Source organism: Gymnoscopelus microlampas (assembly GCF_963454915.1).
Source record: "Gymnoscopelus microlampas genome assembly, chromosome: 13".
Taxonomy (NCBI): Eukaryota; Metazoa; Chordata; class Actinopteri; order Myctophiformes; family Myctophidae; genus Gymnoscopelus; species Gymnoscopelus microlampas.
In genome coordinates this window covers 27,131,113-27,145,469 of record NC_139950.1, presented here as the reverse complement: position 1 = coordinate 27,145,469, position 14,357 = coordinate 27,131,113, and the positions used below count along the sequence as shown (strand labels likewise).

The 14,357-nt window shown below is 42.8% G+C and overlaps 1 protein-coding gene across 2 annotated transcripts in view; it reads right to left on the bottom strand.

Annotated features, from left to right (window-relative positions):
* fancl (FA complementation group L) overlaps window positions 1-14,357 on the bottom strand; it is a 23,042-nt gene extending 8,685 nt beyond the window's left edge. For both annotated transcript variants that reach the window (XM_084075502.1, XM_084075501.1), the window contains exons 1-7: window positions 14,079-14,357; window positions 12,855-12,913; window positions 12,135-12,195; window positions 11,313-11,369; window positions 10,636-10,733; window positions 4,670-4,766; window positions 3,090-3,158 (exon numbers count right to left, since the gene is read on the bottom strand). In XM_084075502.1, coding sequence (XP_083931628.1) covers window positions 3,090-3,158; window positions 4,670-4,766; window positions 10,636-10,733; window positions 11,313-11,369; window positions 12,135-12,195; window positions 12,855-12,913; window positions 14,079-14,165 — 528 coding nt within the window. In that variant the 5' untranslated portion in view covers window positions 14,166-14,357. The remainder of the gene's footprint in view (window positions 1-3,089; window positions 3,159-4,669; window positions 4,767-10,635; window positions 10,734-11,312; window positions 11,370-12,134; window positions 12,196-12,854; window positions 12,914-14,078) is intronic.

The window sequence follows — 14,357 nt, the reverse complement described above, 5'->3', positions numbered from 1 at the left end:
CTACAAGCTCAACTTCACAACGCGTTATACAAGCTTATAGATTGGCCATTTTTCTCAATTTTTACTATAAGTGACATTCCCAAAACAGGGATTAGGGACATTATAGGTTGAAATGGTTTAGGGTGAATTAAAATAGCTGATAATGATTGAACAGTTGGTAAAATGTCAACTAACCAGTGTGAAGAGAACATTCACATTCTCTCCCAAACTGTGTTTGAGAGTGCACATCAGGCACCATAAAGCCTTGAGACACACATGATGAACATGCACTACTAGACATGCACGCACGCACACGCACACACGGACAGGAGGAAAATAGGGAAGCTGATAGAGGTGTGTGGGAGAGCAATAAAGATGGAAAGAGGGAAAAATTGGGGGCAAAAAATGAACCACAAATGATGGGTCACTGTGCCAGCACAGTGCACACAATTAAGCATCGGCCAGGTGCGAGAGAGCCTTGGCAATTACAGCCCAATTAATGCCAGTGGTGTGACTCTACTCAGAGCCCTGTAAAAATAATATACACAGTAAAATCCTCAGTGTCAATTTAACAAAAAATTGTAAAAAGTGAATCCGTAAATGAACACTGAGGATTGTATTGTGTACAAGGACTGGTAACCAAAGTCCTGGATAGAAGAGTGGCAGAATATATCAAAGCCTTTAAAAAATATATTTTATTGCATGGTTATGTCTTGAGCCGTACTGAGAGTAACAAATGTAACATTGTACCCTCTCAGAAACTGTAGACTGCACAACTTGCACAAGTCACTGTGTAGTATAGTATTTAAGGCAAAGGATTGAGAGAGGGCTTTTCAGTGCAGCAGAGTCCATTACATTATTATTTTGCAACAACGATTATGTTTTATAATCAATTAAATCAATTTGTTCGATTAACTATTGCAGCCCTATTGTAGAGTACTGTAGGTAAGGTGCCACTGCCTGGTGCTGCTGCTGACCAACTCAAACACACTGTAATAACATTCACATGTTCATTAACATGAGACATCTCACTCACTTTTTATGTCAACTAGTTCAACACCGTGCTCATAATTGAGACTGTCTTTGTATTGCATGCTTACAACAAAAGGGCAGATTTTCTCCTCTCCCTCTTGCACGTACACACACACTGCAGCGTATTCCTCTCTGCCATCCAGTTCTGCACAAACACACAGAGTGGCATGTCTTGGCCCTGAGACGGAGCAGGCAATAATTACTCATTCAAATGAACATGTCAGGACAGCCGACAGACAGGCCCTACCCCCACCCGTGCACACAAACACGTGCACGCATGCACACATGCGCGCACACGCACACACACACACAAGCAATGGGTCCATGCACATGTATCACACACACAATAGACAAATGCACGTGTATATGAACACATCACAGCATGAGAACGAATCAAGCTGTGTGCACACATGTATTAAGACACATGCACGCTCGTTCACGTGCACACACGATGCTACACACACACACACACACACACACACACACACATCATGTTGCGGTGTGGGGGAGATCCATCAGCGGCTCAGCAGGCAGACAGCCTCCATACGGCAACACTGTTCTGATCTGCTCTGCACTGTACGCCTGCCATGTAGCGCACGCACACACACACACACACACACACACACACACACACACGTGCACGCATGCACACACACACACACAAAATCTACCCGCATTAGCATCTCTGCTTACATTTTTTGGTCTTTGCTTCTCAATTTATTTCCTTTTATTTGCTTTTCTCTCTTTTCTGATCCTTTATTTGCTTCCATTTGTCTTTCATTCTTGTTCACACAATCACATGCACAGACATGCACGCGCACACACACTCACGTGTGTGTGTGTGTGTGTGTGTGTGTGTGTGTGTGTGTGTGTGTATGTGTTGTTTGTAGAAGTGGGGGTTAAAGCAATGTGTGGGGGGGGGGGTGAGTAGTGTGTTAATGACATGATGACTACTACTCATTTTCAACACATAACCTACTGTATGATATAAATCCAGAATTCAATAAGCCACAGGTCTTATTTCTAAGTCGGCTACAGGACGTCCAATTGCCATTAGTGGCTCACTTATTAATTATATGTAAATACACTATGTAAGATAATAGGTCACGTCAGAATAAGCCTGATATAATGACGTTCAATTTAAAAGGATAACGGAAACAAACATTGGGTGGGCGCTGCTGGTCAGGTCCCCAATTCTTCTGTAGTGATGCATTTTGGCCTCGAAAGGTCGCAGCTAATCACTGCAGCCACATTGACTGTAAGGCATTCGGGAGGAACACTGGCTGCCCTGTGATTGGGATAATTCTCATGGCAAGAACCTTCTTACCACAGTACTGTGACCGTCATACAGAACCTTGTACTGCATGTGCAATATCACACAGGGCAATATGGTACAAGGGTCTGCCGCGCTGTGAGCTTGTATATCTGCTATTTTTGAATGCCAAATAAATCTAAAATTACGCATATGCGTTCCCGGTCTTAATGGGTTAAGTCCTATTTTATACTTCATCATAAGATGGTCTCGAAAATAGGCAATCTACTGTACAAGCTACAACCACTTCTTCACACCTGTAAACCAGTGATGTGACATAAAATGTGAATAAAGTAAACATTTTTGAAAAGGTTCGCCTATGATGGCATGCCCAAAAATAGGGGACAAAATGGTTCATGTGATTAAGATGCAAATGGGTCAGGACCCCTGACCACTAGAAATATCTAGGGCAGACATGTGTAATCCACTCATGGCACACGGCCACAGGTGGTCTTCCGTGCTCCAGTCGGTACTGGTCCCTGCCTGTTTGTCATAAGTAGTAAGTGAATTGTGTTGTCAAAATAAGCAGCTGTTTTGAGGCAATTTGGCTTTCCAAATCAACTTAACCTCTTGCAACGTCTCCGTCTAGGTCGTCCGTCCTCGGATGAGCTCTCCAGCGGCGTGACAATGACGATGATAACTTGGGGGGGTGTGTGTGTATATTTAAGGGAGTGTGTGTGTGTGTGTGTGTGTGTGTGTGTGCGTGTGTGGGTGTGTGTGTGTGTGCGTGTGTGTGTATGTGTGTGCCTGTGCATGTATCCAGTACCTGTGGTGTCCAGGTGAGGTCCAGGGGGACAGGTAGGTCGGCTGAGCAGTCAGGTGTCTCTGCAGGGTGCTGTGGTGAAGGACACAGAATAATGTAGGATGAGACAGAACACAGGACAGATAGGACAGAGGAGAGTCATGGGACAGGGACAGGACAGACATCAACTCCTCCTTTTCAAACCTCTGCGACTCCTCCACCCCTCACTGCCTTGTCGTTCCCCTCCCTAACCTCCCCTCTCCACGTGTCCTCTCTCTCTCTCTCTCTGTCCACCCCCACGTCCTCACACCCCTGCCTCCTTCCACCCCTCCCTCCTCTTCTCTCTCTCTCTGACTGTGCCCTCTGAGAGGTGACCTGGCGAGGGCTTTGCCAGCCAGCTGCATCTCAGCGAGGACTCTGGACTATTTATATCTAAAAGGTGTGTGTGTGTGTGTGTGTGTGTGTGTGTGTGTGTGTGTGTGGGGTGGGCAAAGGGTCACATCTCAGCACCCTCCCTGGTCCCTGTGGATCTCACCTGGGTTTAGGTGGCATCCGTTTGCCTTGAAACCATCTCACCTGGCCTTGTCACCCACATGGCTGTGTGTGGGTGTGCTCGCATGCGTGTCTGTATGCAACCTACTGGAGGGACTGTCCTGAATGTGAGGCGTTTAAATAAAGAATCTGAGAGAAGGGAGATAGTACTTGGACTTAAGTAAGTACTCCAGTGCTTGACATACAGTACCTATTTGTTTCATGCACACATGGAGGGTCTGTCCTGATGGAGATTTTTAACCACCCTCAATACTTTGTAAACATAACCTCTAAACGTGGCTATGTACCGTACTTGGTCTGCTGTATTTTCCCTCTACACCAAATCTCTTCACCGAAAATAGCCGATCAACAAGCTCAAAACGTGTTTTGAGCTTGTAGAGCTGCTATTTTTGGCAAATGTTCCCCCCGGAATAGTGATGCTAGGGTTCAAGTGGTTAAAGAAGCACATGTACAGTACGAATACCAGATATCCTGATGCATGTCTGTGGAGATAGATGGCTTTTCTATCACGCTGAGGTCTACGTGGAGATGCTCTATCTGTTCTACATCTCTGTCACAGCAGGCTGTCCTGTCTCTGCAGTATGACCTAGATCTAGAGCCTGCAGAATGGAAATCACTGATTTACTATCAACAAATTGAACAGACCGCATGTGTGGAGATGTTTGGTCACATTTGACTCGTCATTAAGTGAATATTTCTTACGTGTGGTGGGTGCGAAGTTTCACTCTGTGTGTGTGTGTGTGTGTTTGTTTTAAGGGTGCGGAAATTAATCAAATTAATCCATTTGATTGGTTATGAAAATAATCGATTTTAATTAAATATAAATTAAATAATTGTATTTGATATTTTTATTTTGATCTACAAGCTCACAACACATCACAACACTGATGTGTGTCTTTTTATGTAACCTATTTCTTGTGTGTGAATAAGCGAAAGACAGCGAGTGTCTCTCTTTGTGCGTTACCTTGTATGTTTAATTTTGCGTGACCGTTAAATTGGACTCGGCCTAATTGTGTGTTTAACTTCATGTGTGTGATAGTTACGTACTGTACCTTGGGCTTCAGTACAACAGTGAGGACGTGCTGCCGTCCAGAGGAGTCATCGGCCTTCAATCTCAATGTACGGAACTCTGTGTCTATGAAGACCAACCTGAGGACACACACACACATACACACACACACACACACACACACACACACACACACACACACACACACACACACACACACACAAGTGTACATGTAATATTGTCCAACGACAGCAGACACTCTCCATCATAAATCACAGCAGCTCTTAAGCTATATTGAGCCGTAAACAAGTCCTTCTCATTTATCACTCCTGCCTCCATCGCAGTCAGACTACAGAAGAGCTTAATGGCCATATAAGAACGCTTTAGCCACCAAACTACAGCTGTATTTACTTATTTGATTAGTTACGTTTCATAAAACCTACTTTGTCTCCCTTTCAGGAAACTGAATGGGAGACAGCGAAGGGACACACAGGAGAGAATTATCTCATGAGATTCAATCCCCGGCCAGCAGGTATGTGCAATATCCTCAGAGTAAATGTGTACTCTCAGACTTTAACTCACACTAAGGGCTTTGTTGTATGTGGTTCTGGATATGAGCATTTTAACTACGTGACCGATACAGTCACAACACTTTTAAGAGAGGCAAAATATGGCACCAAGTAAATGTCACTGCAAATGGCCTTACCAATCGAGGGCAGCAGACCAATATACATAAGCCCTGAAATGCTTAGGTGAAAGTGTTATGCGACATTTTGCTCAACAGAAATGTCATTGTTTTCAACTGATCAAAGTGTCGACACAACTCTCCGTTGAACATACAGCATTTTCTGTTGTGCAACACTTTAGTTAGACTTTTAAGTTATACTTACAGTACATGTTACTCCACTTAACAAGTGAACTCTAGCCTTCTAAGGTTGGAAACAAAGGACAAATCAGATTTACAGGGCGCGGCGTGTGTTCACTACTGCCGGCTGACACTGCCGTATTTCTGCAGAGGATTTATGGAGTGCGTTAGTGAGGAGTGATGCGAGTGGATTGTACGCCTGGCTGACGTGCACTCTGGGACTGATGGAATGATGGGAGACGACGGCTGAGAAAGACGCGGCTTGCCGACTCATAAAAAAGTGACAGCATCGACATGCACTTACACGCCATCAAATACTGCGGAAATACACGCAGACAGTCACAGAAGGCCACACATGCACAAATGAACACACACGATCCTTCTTTAGTCCTCACAAGGATGGATGTTAAAAAGCAAAGCACACACATAGCACACAGTCATAGGCATGCTTGCAGAAATCTAATAGGAGACAGGAAGAGATCTCAACTAATGCCTGACCAATGCCATATTTTTTGGGTCCGATGCCAATCCCGCATTTGGAGAGCCCTAACGCACAAATTACAGATATGTGGGCAGATATTTTGTAAAACAATATACATATAATATTACAAAACAAAAATTCTAATAATTTGACAAAAAGTATTTGTTTAAAGTGTTTCAAAAAGCTCACAACATTTCACAGCGCTTTGAAAATGTTTGAGAAGACGTTCCCCTAAGCCCAGAATAGGGACGCCAGGATGAAAGTGAAATCTAGACACATCAGCTGCAACAGACCCACATCATGAAACATTATTTATTTGTATAGCACATCTACATCTGTACACATTTCTGAAGATGCCATCACACCATAGTGACCAACAAACTTCCCTCTGCCACGCTCACTTCACGGCTATACTTTTCCAGTCTCTGTTGCATCTCTCCAAATATCTGCACTCCCAGGTGGTGTCTGCAGTGAAAAAAACTCTTATCGGTGCGGTGCATCCCTCCTCGCTGTGCCTCGTTTCCCCATCTCTCCTCTCCTGTGGGGTCTCCCGCCCAGGGTAGCAGGGACTGCTTGGCGATGATGGAAAGAAACAGCGTGACAGTCAGGCGTCCTGCTGGGGACACTGATGAGTGCTTCCCATTTGCAACTCTGCAGCCAAGTGAGCTGCTTAGAGCGCGGCGCGCGACACTTTCACGGCTCTCTCGTGTGTATGTGTGTGTGCGCGCGTTTGTGAAGTTTTGCATTTCTATTTGTTATGCAGGTGTGTATGTCTCTGCATCAATGAAGGCCTAAGCCTGATTTATACTTCATTGCATGCTGGTATCGTGGGTTGAAAATAGCTAATCTACACGCTAACAATGCATGGCAGTGCGACATGTGAGCTTGTACAGCTGCTATTTGCGGCACGCGACACCGGCACCCAACATATGTGTGGAGTCTGTGCAATGTGATACAGATACAGTACATACTGTAGATGACTACAGTATGTACTGTATCTGTGGGTGGGGTTTTGTTTCATTATATGATTCAAGAACAATATGTTTACACACATGGGAGTCAACAAATCAATCTCAGTGCATCCGTACCTTGGTACACACAGATAAAAAGACGCACCAAACTTACATATTTAGTCTATTCAAGCACACCACTCGTTAGAATCTGCGACCAGTAGGGATGAGGGAAAGAGTTGATTTACATAATAATCATAAGTATCATTTTCTATGGTTCTGCAATGATTCACAACTATCAAAAATCCCTTAAATATATAGTTTACATTTTCACCTCAGAAGCTAGCCTAAACCCACCCATTTTAGTGATTCTTCTTAAAGACATTCTCTTTGTCACTGAGAATTGAGCAATATTATTATTATTTTTTTTAAATCTGTGCAAGTTTAGCATGAATAAATGTGAACATCTGCAGGTTTGCCTTGGTGTGTTTATGTTATTGCAATCAGTTGATGAAACCTTTTCAAATATAAATATTACAATCTTAATCACACTCCACTTACATGCCATAATTTGTCACACCACCTTGGTTAGTGCACAGTGGACTGTAGTAGATCCTGAAAGCCCGCTGTACTAAATCAAGCATTTATTATGAATTGGGAATCATTTTGAATCAAGCATCAATTTTTAATCGAATCGTGTCCGCAAGAATAAAAATTGTATTGTGAGATACTGAAAGATTCACACCACTAACGACCAGCCCTCAGTTTGTGCTTGAAATGTCTGGACCAACCGACTGAGTGGCTTATACTGCACGAGATGTGTGATCGCAAATAATAATAATAATCAAACCATCACATGGTTTCTAATATAGGGTTTAATGAGGCGAACCAGGCTAAACACATTTTTATGTAAAACCACAAACACCAATATTTTCCCATCATTTTGCGAGTAATCCAACATTATACAGGCATGTATGCACACACTTAGAAAGCTGAGTATGCCCTCAAATGACCTCATTGTCATGACCCCCCCTACTGGCCAAGAATCCCACCATGCCTTTGACCTTGGACTCCCCCACACTGTCTCCCTCTCTGCTTTCCTACGGTCTGTCTAAAAATATATATTATGGTTGGACTGCACAGTCTGCTTTTACTGAAAGGAAACAAATAAAGTAGTGATTTGATCTCAATTTACAATTTAGCACATGCTCTTATCCAGAGCTACTTACAATGTGACATTGGAGTAAGCAGAATAAGAATGAACTCTAGTCAACAGTCACATAAGTAGAGTGCAGATAGAACAGTGTACGTGCCTCAAAGATTACTTCACTTACATTTTTACATTAGGCACAATTTCAATTTTCAGTCTATTTGAACAGATGGGATTACATATCGTCACTGACAATATGTAATCCCATCTGTTCAAATAGACTCTGTCAGGAGCCATCATGCTCTTTTTAACCTGTCTAAACAAGGACTATGCACCAAAAAACTTTTACAAACAGCAACTACAACTCTGACATGTCAGAAAGGGCCCCGCCCTAGTGTCCACAAGAAGAAGAACATTTGTGGACAGACAGACAGACAGACTATTGGCTCCTGCATTTCATGTGGGGCCCTAATTAGGTCGCTTGTTCGAGCTCAGCCTAGCCTGCTTGTACATGTATTTTCTGGCCTCACAAAAAGAACAAGACACGTTGACAGTGTGACAGTACTGTGATAAGACCCTGTGAAGACAGATACTCTGCAGACACACAAAGACGCAGCGGACATGAAGTGCCAGCTGTGCCCATAATGAGGCCCAGCTATGCCAGGCTTGTGTTTGGGGGCACCGGGCGCCGGCGGCCAGGCTACTTGACCTCATTTTTCCCATTAATTAACACACAACGTGCCTTCTCCAACCAATTAAAATGACCACTCTCTCCAAACTCTGAAAAAAAATTAAAGCCAGAGAAAACGTGTAAGGGTGAGAAAGAGAGAGAGAGAGAGAGAGAGAGAGAGAGAGAGAGAGAGAGAGAGAGAGAGAGCAAAAGAGAGCGAGGTGACGGAGAGAATAGAGAAAGTCATAGAGATATAAAGAAAGAGAGAGAGGGAGAAAAAATAATCTTACCTGGCCCAATCAGCGGGTAGAATTACAGCTGAAAAATCCCTGGCGGCCATTAGCGTGGCCCGTGCCAATTAAGACGCTAAACGAATCTCGAGTGCTTTGGAGATTGAGGCCCGCTGTGTATAATGCCTCCTAAGCATAACGCCACGTCCAAATGATGTCGGTCCCCTTCCCTCCGCATACCTTCAGCCCCCCCCTCACCCCTACCACCCTCCTATTAAAACCTGAGAGTCTTCAATTAGAGCCATTTGCATTTTAGCCAATATCATAATTGCAGACGGTGGTCATTAATAGGGAAAAGTGGAAAATGAGCGTGGGGAGTCGAGGCATAATCCAGGCTCGGGGAGGATAGATCATCTCCAACCTCACATCCTCCCCACACCCCACCCTGACAGAAGGAGATGACAGTATTAGCGGGGTCTTGTCGCCGCTGTTGCGTGGGCAGGAGAGTTATTAAACCTGACCTGGATTTAACTATTACTCAATAACTAAAAATAAAGAAGTCATTAAGAACAGTCCGGTAATGTGGAGCAACGTTATCCTAGCCTGTTTTTTAAGCTAGCAACAGAAGAAAAAAGAGAAGACGTATGGGTTAGTAATGTAAGTTGGAGTTGAGATGTGTGTGTGTTTAGATGTTTTCTTTAATCTGATCCCTTATGAGTATATCTTCATCTATCTAATCATCTATCCATCCATCTCTGTTCATTTCAGCTCCTTTCATGCTTTGTATTTGTAAATGAGTCCCAGTAATGTCACTACCTAGCTTAAGGCTATAGTTAATCAATTCCGGTAGCCTCATTTTGGCCTATAAAAAGGTTGGTGTGTGTTCATACAGTCTTCTGCCCCACCCCCACCCCCGCAGCACCCCATCCCTACAGTGATGTTATCTCTTAGTCTTCTGTGGAGATCAGGGAAAACCCAAAGTTGGTTTCTGGATCACACACTAAACAAGCTCCGTCAGCAAGCAATTCTACAGGCAAATTAGTTTCGGTGTGTCTTGGGATCAGGCGAGTTGGGGTATGGGGAACATTACCATGTTACTCATTAGGGAAACATAATTATTTGATAACCGGTTTGATTTCCACTGTGAACTCATTTAAGCCGCTGGTGATATTTACATTCAGAGACAATAGAAAGTCGTTTTTTTGCCCAGAGATAGTGCAGTTGCAAAGGCTCTGTTCTATGGAAATGCATGCACCTCTTCCTGGCTTTTGATTGAATTCTGTAAAATACTTCTCTCAAGAGTCTCCGATGCCTTCCCTCACTGTTATACTACCTATTCTGGTTTTCTACATTTTGGTTAAAAAATATATACATTGATATAAAGGGAGTACAAGCCCACTAGGTTGTGTCCCCTCTTTGGCCATAGTAGCTACAGGGCACTATGATGTAGGCATAGGCTAAAGTGTCCTGGCAAGCAATTTTGCACTACATTTCAATTTACGTTCTCAAAGGAGAGGGTAAATGGACTAAGATCCCCAAGAGTGGACAAAGTTCGCTTAAGTGGTTTCAGTTGGAGACACATTTTGTGTTAATGGTAAAGTCAGAACCGAACATACGGTATTAAATGACACAATATTCCTACATTAAAGTAAAAGCAACTTACTTGTCCCAGCCGAGCGCCTCCATTTCAGAGATAAGCTGGGAGTAATACTGAGGAGGAGGGATGGACCGACACTCAGGATGGCTCTTCATCGCTACTTCCTGTGACAGACACACATAAAATGTTAATATTAATGTTAATCTCTTTTTGCTTAATTTCATTTCATTTCTATTGTGATTAAGACCAATCTCAAAAATAGCTTTCACTTTGCAAAGCTCATAGATCGGCAAGCTTGTATATCGAGATTGTCTTTGTTTGAACATTTTCACCAATAATGACATCCCAAAACAGGGATGCTGGGCTGAAAGTGGTTAAGTGATCAAAGTGATCCCAACACTAGCAGGCTGAACGTCACTGTTTTTTTTTACCCAAATTACAAAGCAATATCATCTCATGACATCATCACTTCATAATATTACATACTGTACAAGCTTTCCACATAAAATCATACATCACACATTTTATGTACTATATGTATTGATATACTATCTCATACCATGGTCTGTTTCCAACACATTACCACATTTTTCCATTAACCTAAAAAGCTACTGTATAAACATACATGTGTCGCTCACAGTAGAGGCTATTGATGATGGCCAAAGGCCACATTATTTTCCATTTCCATACGGGCCAATGTCTACGTGACCCCATGAACCAAGGCGTCATTCCTGCCACCTTACCATGACAGTCTTCAACTCCAGGAGAAAGCTGACAAGATCGGCCGAGTGCTGCAGCCTCTGTAAAGAGTCAAATGAGAAGAACAGACATCCATGAATGGCGAGGATAATGAAGTGGCAGTGTCTCTCTCTCTTTTTTCTTCCCTCGTCAGCCAGCCATTCAAATCAAACACACTGTTTGTGATTAATGGGGGCTGCCACCAGCTTTAATAATTAATGATAGCTTAAAGGCTGTGAAAATAATGAACTTTGCAGCCCGGGGTGAAATATCAATCTCGCCCAAATAACCCTGAGGGGCCCCATAACAAATAGGGACATTTTCAAGGCAATGTTAATTAAGCAGTGAAAAATATTTTTTTCCCTTGCTTCCAAGTGAGGCGGACTTTGATAGGTGACAGGAAGCATGGCGGACATGGCTGGACAGAATGGAGCAAGCCAATAGGATGTCAGAAAATACACACACGCATGTACACACATGACTGCATGGCCAGCCGGAAGTCAGCTGCAGATGGCACATGTAAAGCCTAGTTCAGACCAAAGATTTGTGGCGAGACTTGTAGGTCTGCTATTTTATTCTGAAAATAGCAGACCTACAAGCTCACATCCGCGCATTCTGAGCTTGCAGATCTGAAATTTCTGTCTCAAGACACCGATGGATCATACCATTTAAGCACTAGAACGTTGTATCGACAAGACGCATCGGTCTGAATTACACGTTAAGTACATCACAAAACATTGACAACTAAACACAAAATAACACAACAGCACACAAAAGTATAACAGTATAATGTAGCAGTAAAGCTGGTTCGGCGTTTTCGACCTCACCCGTTTCACTATCTGCTCGTAGCCACGCAACAGGTGTTTCAGCTGCCAACAACAGTGGAACCTACAAGGACAACAGCATCAGACACATGTCACCGTTACGGCCACGGAAAGTAGTAACTGGAGTTGTACTGGAGTTGTACTGGAGTTGTACTGGAGTTGTACTGGAGTTATGTGGGAGGCAGTTGGGTGCATTGTTAAGGATGTGGTTACTGATTACACTTCGACCTTTCCCTCAATGGTAATCAGGAAAGGTAGTCTGGTTCACAAATTTGATTTCAATGCGTTTTGGCATGATTATTGAGAAAGCTACATTGGCAAAGCATCCTAGCAGTGCCCAGCCAATCAATAATCTGGGTTATTAGTGAGTGACAAGACCCACCTCTACACTAGTGATGTTTAAATTGTCATTGTTTGTGAAAATAATGTCTGTGATAAATGAAAACTAAAAGGAAACGATTCAGTTACTTTAAACATCACATATTACATCTACGATTAGAATAGAAATAGCCTACACTCTAGCAGACCATATAGCTGCCTTTATCACAAGAGAAGGTGTGCTCCTGTGTATTCCCTTGATGACAACAATAGCATGCATTTACCTCCCATCTTTAAAGTGCAAGGCCTGTATCGTATACACAGCACTGCGGCATCTGTGCGGTCTCCCTATGCTAGACACTTCAGTTCAAGCTCTTTTGAAAATGGAGGTAATAAGATGTATACTTGGCCCGTTTGACTTGGTGATCCAGCGGCAGCAGGATTCTTATTCTGAAGTCTTTTTCCTGCCAAGAAAAATGAACACAGTTGTACATTAATCCCATGACAGCAACGCCGCAGTAGATCTAGCCTCACAAGGCCGTTCTCAGGGTCTCTTCCTCGGCGCTCTGACACAGATAAGCTGTTATGTAAAAGCAGTGGATCCCACAAAGTTTCTTCCTCAGTGTTAATTTTCTACCCACTTCGTAACTCTGATAGTTCACAAATGTAACCAAATGGACCCTTGCGGGTGCATTTGGTTACATTTTGTACACGGTCAGAGTTATTAACAGTACACTGAGGGTATTACTGTGCAGCTGTGGTGTGTTGTGGTCTAACAACTGGGTCTGGGAGCACTATTAGACCTGGGAGTGTGGGACACAAGCAGTGTTGCCATGTCCGCTTATTATAAGTGACTTTGGGCTTCTTTTTCTGTAAAGTTGCTTGTAAATATTGCTAGTTGGGTGATGATTTTTTGGGGGGTTGTTTCTAAAGTGTAGTTGCTTATTTGGGCTTGCTTTCACATTTTTTTAATTTTCTTTTAAATAAGCGGTTCTCAAATATTTTCATGTCATGGACCCCCAAATCAATGATGTATTTGTCCCCTAACCCCTATCTGAAAATGTTTTGTGCCAGGGAGCCCCATACCAGATGTGTGTTGTTAGAATATAAAAATAATAAAATCAAGATTATTTGAAAATAGCAGATCTACAAGCTCACAACGTGTCGCAATATTTCAAATAGCCAATGTATATAGGTTTAAAGTGCTCAAAAGTGCTTGTTTTTCTAGACCCGGTTGCTTATTTCTCTCACAAAATCTGGCAACACTGGACACAAGCTGAGCACAGACATGCAGAAGTCCCCAAGACTGGAGCTGAAAACCACCCTAGCTAAATACATAATTATCAATTTACAATGATATTTAGCGGACCCTATTGAGACACAGCAAGCAAGGTAAATTATGTGCATATATGTTCTAATCATCATGTATACTTTACTTTACTTAAGACCATTTTTCAAATATATATATAATTTTTTAACATTTTGGACAAAATTACCAATTTTACATCGAGGTGCCCAGATGTTCCTAAGTGCCCACCTATCCTGTTACTATGTATCCGTCTAAATAACAGGTTAAAATATCTAAATCACATGAACCATACAACGGCTGAATGAGTGTACCGACAGTACCTGAACAGTAATAAATCCATCATAGACCGTCTTCTCCTTGTTAAGAGGCAACAACAGAGGACTCTCTCTAATCAGTGAACTGTCCATGATCACACTACTGTCAACAGATGTTTCCTTAGCATGGATCTGCTAACTGCTGGTGCACAACAGTTAGTTGACTGACTGCACAATGTCAAGAAAATATCCCTCACTAAAGTGATGGAAAGCCCCCTCTTGACAGTGTCTACGATAGATAATGTGATTAACAAGAAAGACTGTCATGTTATTTTTGACAGCTAG